Source organism: Lathyrus oleraceus, chromosome 6 (genome assembly GCF_024323335.1).
Source record: "Lathyrus oleraceus cultivar Zhongwan6 chromosome 6, CAAS_Psat_ZW6_1.0, whole genome shotgun sequence".
In the NCBI taxonomy this organism is placed as follows: Eukaryota; Viridiplantae; Streptophyta; class Magnoliopsida; order Fabales; family Fabaceae; genus Lathyrus; species Lathyrus oleraceus.
The window spans coordinates 418,863,655-418,873,384 of NC_066584.1; the positions used below are offsets into that span (position 1 = coordinate 418,863,655).

General features: G+C 35.1%; 1 protein-coding gene across 1 annotated transcript; it reads right to left on the reverse strand.

The window, feature by feature from the left end:
- Positions 1-949: 949 nt before the first annotated feature.
- On the reverse strand, positions 950-2,305 carry LOC127097080 (RHOMBOID-like protein 1). The gene is made up of 5 exons (XM_051035591.1): positions 2,283-2,305; positions 2,039-2,202; positions 1,725-1,963; positions 1,514-1,631; positions 950-1,250 (listed from the first exon to the last, which is right to left on the reverse strand). Exons 2-5 carry the CDS (start codon positions 2,081-2,083, stop codon positions 1,122-1,124), a joined length of 531 nt encoding a protein of 176 aa, XP_050891548.1. The 5' UTR covers positions 2,084-2,202; positions 2,283-2,305; the 3' UTR covers positions 950-1,121.
- Between the last annotated feature and the right edge of the window lie 7,425 nt (positions 2,306-9,730).

Sequence of the window (9,730 nt, forward strand, 5' to 3'; positions counted from 1 at the left end):
GACAATATCTTTGGATTCTGAAAGGTTGATCTTCAGACACTACGCCAAATAAGGGAAAAGAGGGCGCTTTTTTTGGCCTATAACAGCGCTTTAAAGCGCCCTCTAATCTGGCGCTGGCATAGGTAAAGACAGCGCTTTTTTTCCTGGTGAAAGTGCTCTCTAAAGTGGCTCTTTAAGCCCTTTAAGGGCCACTTTAGAGGGCGCTTTTTAAAGAAAGCGCCCTCTAAAGTGGAAACTTTTAAGGGTTTAGAGGGCGCTTTTACTGGAAAGCGCCCTCTAAAGTGGGTGGTTATTTAATTATTTTTTTTAAAAAGCGCTATATTTTTTTATTTATTTTAGACAACCTGTATATTGAAGCAGTACACCTAAAACTGTATAATTTGAAGCCCTTTTTCACACATTACATTCAACAAGCCTTATATACAACAATCCATACATATACAACAATCCACTGATATATAATCGTTTAACTTCTAAAGATTCTAAATATACAACCAATTCATAACTTAAAAAGAAATAAAACTAAGTAGCAAAAGCATCTCTGAGATGTATGTTTTTTTTGCTAGCCGCAGTCTTCTTAGCAACAACCTCTTTTTGTTCAATATCAATAGCATGAACCTAAAATATCATAAAATTAGTTAGGTGAAGTATAAGATCAAGAATTAACATTTTCTATGCATAAATATCATATAATTGTGTTTATACCTTTTTTTTTGATGCAACTGACTCGATTTGCTGTAATAAAAGCCATTTTACCTGTAATAAAGAAAACAATTAAAATCATTTGACCTGTACCTTTTTCACTAAGTTCTCTTTCTTTTCTTGGTTGGAATATGTTCTACATGTCTCTTAACAACACGGACGGTTGGATTGATCCAAATACCCTCATTATGATCATTTCTAATATATGAATCATTTGATATAATATTCCTTCAGACAAACTTATAAATATACATCCTGCAGTAATTTCATAGCAAGGAGAAATATATATAACGAGATAACAACTATGGCAACAACCACAGTGACTCATTCTTATTGTCAGCAGCAGCAGTAAGAACAAATCATATACATAAGTTTATTGAATGAAATCTCCCTAAGAGATGTTGTATTTCTGTGTCTGGTTATTTACCGCAAAGGCGATAACAGAGTTCTTCAGCCTGCTCGTCAGGGTTACGGTTTGACAGAGAAAAAATGCCACTTATTCCATTGTTCAAACATGTCACGTTAAGTTTGTTTCCGATCTGGTAATCCTGCAGCATTACATCACAAAAATGTTAGCATCAGTAACATTTCAAGTTTCATTGTTGAACTTTTCAAGCATTAAATCATCATAAGAAAATTTGTTTGGCAAATAAATTAACCATATATGCAGAATCGAAACTGGTTCTTTTAATATGTGTCAACAGAACTAAAGATTAGTTATATCAGTTGTAATCACTTTTATGTCGGTGCTTCATAGAAGCTGCATAGATCAAGCAAATACATAAGGAAGTAGCATAGCAGCATCACTCACCTCACAAGAAATGTAGCCTGGTTTACAGCTCGGAGGGGCACAGGTTATATAATGGCACCAAGAGCAGTAATCATTCAAGTCCACCCCTTTAAAGAACAAGACGCCGCCGCCGACCAATCTGTAAACAACCACTTTCACATTGGAGACACTAGTACATAACAATGTAATTCACCTAACAGCAACAACAACAAAAAAAGGAGAGAGACACTACCCAACACTAAGTAGCACAAAAGAGATAATCCGAAGCGCATATTGATAAGATTCTTGCTTCTGGGAAGTATTAGACTTGTTTAGATTAAGCCAATGATGCTGACGGCGAGTCAAAATGACAAATCCAAGAAGAAATCCTGATGTAAACCCTCCAATGTTACTAAAATTACTTCCAAATGGAAAAGTTCCAAGAGCTAAGTCCAAAACAATGATCACAACAAGAATCAACATCTCATCAAACTGCAAAACAATAACAAAAATATATCTATTAGACACCATCATTGAGCTTAATAACTTATAAACCTATTTATTTACCTTATGAGTATGCATTTTCCAATTTGTTAAAAGCTCTGATAGCATCACTCCTAGTAAGCCGAATATTGCACCAGATGCACCAACGTAGATGATTGAATGGAGGAATAAAACACATAGCAAATTTCCTCCCAAACCCGATATCACATACACCAATCCAATTCGAACTAAAAAAAGCAAGTAAAACAGTTATCATATTCAAAATTGGCACATAGAAGAAACCAGACGCCAATAACCAGAACCTTACCAAAACCAAATTTCTTCTCAAGAGGAATTTGAAGATTAGAAAATGAACAATAGCGAACGTCAGAAGAGAAACCAAGTAATATGAAGATTAGAAAAATACCTATGGTGTCAAAATCGAACAGCTAACAACAAATTAATAGAAGGAGGAAACGTCGTAGATCTAACAGAGGTGGAAGGAGAACGTCTTAGAAGTAGCGAAAATCGTAGCAGTGAGAACCCTAACGTGAAAAAGAACGAAAATAACAGAGAGTGAAATAACAAAATGCGCAGTATGTTATAATTTTAATGTTTACTAAAGGGGACCTTAGAGGGCGCTTGTGGAAAAAAAGCGCCCTCTATAGGGGGCCTAAGAGGGCGCTTATGAAAGCGCTCTCTAAGGCTTTCCAAAAGCGCTTTATAAATTGGAAATGCACATGGACTTACAGAGCGCTTTTTTAAAAGCGCCCTCTAAGGGTAACCTTAGAGGGCGCTTTCTAAAAAGCGCCCTGTATTGTTGTCCCTCTATCTCCTCCTTATTTTTTCGCTTCACCTTAGAGGGCGCTTTATTATAAAAGTGCCCTCTAAAGTGCACTGTCTATTCCAGTTGTTCGCTCCTTATTTTTTCGCTTCACTTTAGAGTGCGCTTTTGTAATAAAGCGCCCTCTAAGGTGCGCTGTCTATTCCAATTTTTGGCGTAGTGAGATCTGCAAATTTCTCAACTAGATTTGACTTTTTAGGGTCAAGCTTATCATTGAATCTAACATGAATTGACTCCTCAACAATTCATATTTATGTGTTAAAGATTCAATAGCCTTTAGAGTGTTCAAAATATCCTAAGAGTAAAGACTTATATGCCTTAGAGTCAAACTTGCCAAGATTCTCTTTAGTGTTTAACATAAAGCATTCATATCAAAAAGGATGAAAGTAAGAAATATTGGGCTTTCTGTTCTTCCACAATTCATCAAGAGTCTTACCTAGAATAGGTCGGATATAAATCCAGTTCTAAATATAACAGGTTGTGTTAACTGCTTTTTCCTAGAAATGCTTAGCCATATTAGTTTCTTGGATCATGATGCAGGCCATTTCTTGCAACATCCTATTCTTCCTTTCTACAACTCCATTTTACTGTGGAGTTCTAGGATATGAGAAATAATGGGAAATGCCATTTGAATCAAAAAGATTTTCAAAATGTTTATTTTCAAATTAGTCACCATGATCACTTCGAACTTTGACTATTTTGCAATTCATTTTTGTTTGCACTAGTGAGCAGAAGGTAGAGAACACATAGTGAGACTCATCCTTGTGTTTCAGGAACTTTACCCATGTCCATCGACTGTAGTCATGAACTATGACTAATCCATATTTCTTTCCATTGATAGAAGCAGTTTTCACTAGTCCAAACAAATCAATATGCAGAAGTTCTAACAATCTAGAGGTAGAAACAACAGTTTTTGCTTTGAAAGAAGTTTTAGAAAACTTGCCTTTCTGACATGCTTCACAAAGAGCATCTGAAGCGAACATCAGTTTGGGTAGAACTCTGACTAATTCAAGTTTATTTAGCTGAGAAATCCTTCTCATGCTAACATGACCCAAACGTCTATGCCAGACCCATTGCTCCCATTAACAGACATTAGACATTTTACATTTTGATCTTCAAGATCAGAAAGTCTAATTTTATAAATGTTGTTTTTCCTCTTTCCGTTAAAAAGGATTATGCCATCTTTCTGACTAACAGCCTTACAAGAATTTTGATTAAAGATGATATCATAACCATTGTCACTAAGTCGGCAAATAGACAATAGATTAGGCATCGGACCATCAACTAAAAGAACATTAGTAATAGAAGGAAGTTTACCGTTACCAATGGTTCCAGAGCCAATGATCTTCCCTTTCTGGTTTCCTCCGAAACCAACAAAGCCTCTAGGCTTAAGTTCCAAATCATGGAACATAGACCTTCTTCCCATCATGTGTTGTGAGCATCCACTGTCCAGGTACCACGACTGGTGTCTCAGCTGAGCTGTTAAGGATGTCTGCAACATAAATGATTTTATCCTTAGGTGCCCATTTTTTGGGTCCTCTTTTGTTAGTTTTCCCAGAGTTTCTCATAACTTTGGGTCTTTTAGCAGAAGGATAATCATGAGGGATTTGTGCATGATACTTAGGTTTCATAATGGATTTCTTATCCTTAGTATGCTTCTATGTATGTGCAAAAATATCAGACTCAGTACTAGCAGACACGAAATGCACATAGAGAGGTTTTGGTTTGACCTTCTGACTTTCGTCATATTTTGTAGTTTTTGTATAATCCAAACCTTTCTTGCCATTTCTACTAACTCCATAAATCAAGGAAGACAGGTTGCTTCTATCTATGCTTTTATCCAGAAAGTACTGGAATGCTCTTTCATATCTGATGGCACAATCAGTACCAGAAGCTTCTGAAGTTATTTCCTGCTCTAGTTTTGAAATTTTTCTTTTCAGAGCAAAGTTATTACTTTCTAAAGAAAATACTTTTTTGTTTATAGAGGAAATATCATTCTCACGCTCTTTATGAGTTTCAGAAGCAATTACTTTGACTTGTTTAAGGTCCTCGTATTTACTTTGAAGACTATGGTACTTTTCCAGCATTTCAGAAAGACAAATTCCAATATCAGAATGAGATAGATTAGAGAATACCTCTTCAAAATTGGAGTCGGATTCTGATTATGATAAAACCTTATCTTCTAGTTCCTCAGATCTAGTGGGATCCTCAGTAGTTGCCATCAGTGCAAGATTGGCTTTTTCTTTGTTAGAATCTTCTTCTTCAGATTCTGAGTCATCCCAGGTTGCCATCAACCCCTTCTTCAGTTTAGGACATTCATTCTTGTAGTGGCCTGGCTCCTTGCACTCGAAATAGATAACTTCTTTTCCAGAAGTTTGCTTCTTTTGACCAGATGAGGATTCGAAGCGACCAACAATCCTTTTGACTCCTTTGAATTTCCCTTGACCACTTTGCCTATATTTCCAGAATCTCTTGACTCTCTTTGAGATTAGAGACAACTCGTCATCATCTTCTGAATCTTCATCAGATCCTTCTGATTCTTCCTCAGCTTGATATCCTCTAGTCTTCTCAGGCTTGAATTTTAGAGCTACAAATTTACCTCTCTTCTAAGGTTCATATTCTTCTAGTTCAATCTCGTGACTTCTTAAAGAACTAACAAGTTCTTCAAGACTGATGTTGTTGAGACCCGTAGCCAGCTTTAATGTAGTTACCATAGGTATCCATTTTTTGGGAAGACTTCTGATAATTTTCATGACATGATCTGCAACCTTGAGAATATAGTCTCAACTTTTTCATCATCTTCCATCTTGAAAGCCTCATATTTCTGGATTAAGGCCAATACCTTTGTCTCCTTTACTTGAGAGTTTCCCTCATGAGTCATTCTCAGAGAGTCAAAAATGGATTTGACAGAATCTATATTTGTTATCTTCTCATACTCCGTATAAGAGATAACATTAAGCAATATGGTTCTTGCCTTATGCTGATTTTTAAAGTCTTTGTTTTATAGACCATACCTGGCACTTCTTACTAAAGTATTTCCTTCAACATTTACTGGGTGGACATAGCTAGGGGTGTTCGCGGCGCGGTTTGGGCGGTTTTTGCGATAAAAATCACCCGAACCGCAAGAGAAAAAATCATGCGGTTTGGTTTGGTTCGGTTGACTTTTAGAAATAAAACCAAACCAAATCAATGCGGTTTGGGTTGGTTCGGTTGGTTCGGTTTTTTATAATATTTTTATTGAGCCATATATACTCCTATAAATAACGACATTACTTTGTGTTTAGTCATTCATACATTACTAAATAACATCAAAATTCATTATATTTAGACAAAAACTTTTCATTCAATATACAAAAAACCAGATTAGACAAAAGTGGAATAAAAGACAAATATAAATAGTAGCATAAAATAATATCAAAGACATTATAATAAAACATAAAAAAAAAACATATGAGATGAGAGATTAGAGAAGATGAAAAAAATAACATAAGAGATGCGAGATTGAGAAGAAAAGTGCAATAAAAACGTAATTGGAAGAGAAAATAGTAACATAAAAGATAAAAAAGAAAGAACATAATAGAGGACTTATTAGAGTAGAATATGCGAGACCTACATGGAAAAGAAGATGAGAAGAATGTGTGATACTACTATGAGAGATTTAAGAAGGTTGAAATTGAAACCCTAAGTGTGATTAAGAGAAAACTGTTTGTAATTATAAGGTTAAGGCATATTAGGTTTGAGGTTTGGGTTGGATGTGGGATAAGTGAAGTTTGGGTTGTAACATAATGCGGTTTGGTTTGGTTTAGTTCGGTTTGCAAAATACAAACCGCAAACCAAACCAAACCGTGCGGTTTTATTAAAAAATGATCCAAACGAATCCAAACCAAATGCGGTTTTTTGCGGTTTCGGTTTGGTTTGGTTTGGTTTGCGGTTTTCTATTGGATTGGTTTGGTTTTGAACACCCCTAGACATAGCCTTCAACTACAAGATCCCAGAGATCAACATCATAACCAAGAAAGAAACTTTCTATTTTGTCTTTCTAGTAGTCAAAATTTTCACCATAAAAAATAGGTGGTTTAGCACTGTGATGATCTCTATCATTATTATTAATAACGTTAGCAGTGTTAGCGGCAACCATTGTTTCTCATACAACTAGATTGATATTGAACACTATGAGGTGTTGATAAAACTATTATCACAATCAGAACTGGAGCTCTGATGCCAATTGAAGGTGTGAAAACACAAGAAAGGGGGGTTTGAGTTGGGTTTTACAAGCAAAAGATTTTTCCAAAAAAAAACACCACTCACAAGTCTAATAATGAAGAGACAAAAATGCAAAGATTTTTATCCTGGTTCACTTGAAACTTAAAGCTAATATAGTCCACCCTCCAAGGTGATTTGCCTTATACACAAGGACTTAATCCACTATAATCAACAGACTACAATAAACACAAAGAATAACCTTATTTGTCTTCTCAAGGATCCAACTAAACCTTAGTCTCCTGAAGGACTCACAAAGAAAAACTTTCTTTTTCTTCTTAAGGATAACCTCCTTAAGGAATCAAACAAATAGTTTAAATAATAGTTTGTGTGTTACAAGACGCTTCTACACAAGCATATTTTTACACAAATGAATAACAAATACAAAAAGAACAATGTATACAAAGAATGATAGCTTTTCACAAAGAAAAATAGCTTGTCAAAATACTTGTGCAAAATCAGTGTTTTCTTCAAGTCTCCAATGCATGCTTATATAGTGTAAGCATGTGATCGTTGGAGGGAAAAATGGGGAAAGCTCCTTGAGCGTCTGTCCACTAATGGATGGGAAAGGAATGTCCTTTCACCCATAAATTCAGTGACATGTGTGATGTATAGTATTGTCCTTGCCCATAAAATCAGGTAGTGAAAAGGTTGTTTGGTTTGTAGTATGTACTATTTGATCACGTTCCCATTTGATCTTATCTTCAGACTCATTGGCTTATGATAAAAGATGATTGAAACATGAAGTGAAGAAGTAGAGAGCTAGATTCAGAAACTTCAGAACCTTGGGTCAGAACCTTGATAGTGTTAGTAGTCTGGCTTGAGTTCTTCAATATCTTCATAATCTTTAGAGTCTTTAGAATGCTCAGTCAGAACCTTGATAACTTCAATCTACTGTCTTTAGATCTTCATAATCTTCAGCTACATAACACAACTTCAGAAGCTTTCCATTCTTCAGAAGTTTGATTATCAAAGTCCATTTCCAGAATTAAGAACTAAGAGAACATTGCAGCAACAATATAGAGTCTCCTTAGAAGCTTCTGATGGGTGAAATAAAACAGAAGCAAAAACAACATTGGAGCAATAATATTAGCGTCTTTCAGAACTTCTAATTGCAGCACGGAAGCGGATTTGGAACACAAAGTTCAGAAACTGATGATGTTGCACATCATATGATCAGAATCATAATTGGTTGTTAAAGCTATACAATAACAAACCATTAAGGTACAAAAATTATTCTCACACAAATACAACATTGTTATCATTAAAACTCAAGGTATAGTTGCAGAACCAAATCTTGTTCTAACATATTGTTTGCTAAAGGAAGATTTGTTTTATTCTTATTCTTATTTATCAAGTTATTTTTATTCAAGTGTTTAAAGGAGAAATTATTTGTAAAAGAAAATAGGAAAAATAAAAATTTTATTTATTGAGCTCGCCAAGGATTCAAACCCTCGTGCCTACATATTCTTATCGTACAATGAGAAAATCATAGTTTCGTCATTCGTTAGAAAAAGGTTTGTGTGTTGGTTACTTTTACAGGATAATGTTAAAGTTGTTTTTGCGTTTAAACTTGGCTTGTATTGCTCGCACAATGGAGGCTTAAACGCTTATTTTTGTTTCGCGTTGAACATAACTTGGACTATCCTTTTATGAAATGATTTTTGAATGGTGTACAGAGCACAAAAAATAGTTTGATGGGTTGTGTGGTTTTTAATTTGATTGGTTTTAAGTAAATCATCGACGCGGCGATCACTAATCAGTTGATTACTTAAAGGTATTGTGGATGTGTACCCACTTCTTTATTTACAAAAAATCTATATTTAATTTAACTTGATAAAATAATTTGGTGATGGATACAAAGATAAGAAATACTTAATTTGAAAAAAAGGTTTATTGTTGTGATTTATCCTATTTTAAATGTAGAGGAAAAACATTTCAAAATATAATTTAGTTGAAATGGAAAAAGAAATTAATTTAGTAGAAGGGAATTATTATTCTTTTTTATTAAAAGATTATTAAATTAATTAGGCAAATTATTTTAATTAAGAGGTGAATCAATGTTAATTACATGAATTATTCTCTACCTAAACCTAATTAAGAGTTATTAAAAATAATTAACTAATTAAAACAAATAGTAAATAAAGAAAATGGAAACAAAAAGAAAATAGGAGGGGGCTGCAGAATCAGTTAAGGTGTTTTGGGCTTAAAAGAAAAGGGGTGCAGAAATCAATGGGCATTAGGCCCAAGCATGTAGGAGGCCTACTTGGGCGTGTGAGTCAACTAAAGAGAGTCAAGGATTGACTTTCAACTGAGGCCACTTGATGCGCTGACTGTATAGTTAGTGTGATGGGCTGATAGCCCTTGGATGTAAGGTCAACACTTGTGAAGGGATGAGATTGAGAGTCAAAGAGAGTCTAGGGTATCTTCGTGCACACGAGATCATAGAGGGAGATCGCTTCTGATAGAGCCATGTGGCTCTTATTAGAGTGCTAATTGAGGGAGTATATAATCCCTATTTTCTTTATTCCTCCATAATTTCTCTTTTCTCATTCTCTATCTTCTATATTCCCTCAGACCTCCCTCTCTCTGATCTCCCTTCTATCTTCTCCTCCACCCTTCTGATCACCCCCTTAAACACTTTGAGCACCACCTTATCCGCCCCCTCAACC

Coding starts and splice junctions, on each gene's coding strand:
- LOC127097080 (XM_051035591.1), bottom strand. CDS start 2,083: ATGCTATCAGAGCTTTTAACAAATTGGAAAATGCATACTCATAAG. Junction 1,964..2,038: donor GGAAAATGCATACTCATAAG/GTAAATAAATAG, acceptor ATTGTTTTGCAG/TTTGATGAGATGTTGATTCT. Junction 1,251..1,513: donor CAGGCTACATTTCTTGTGAG/GTGAGTGATGCT, acceptor GTAATGCTGCAG/GATTACCAGATCGGAAACAA.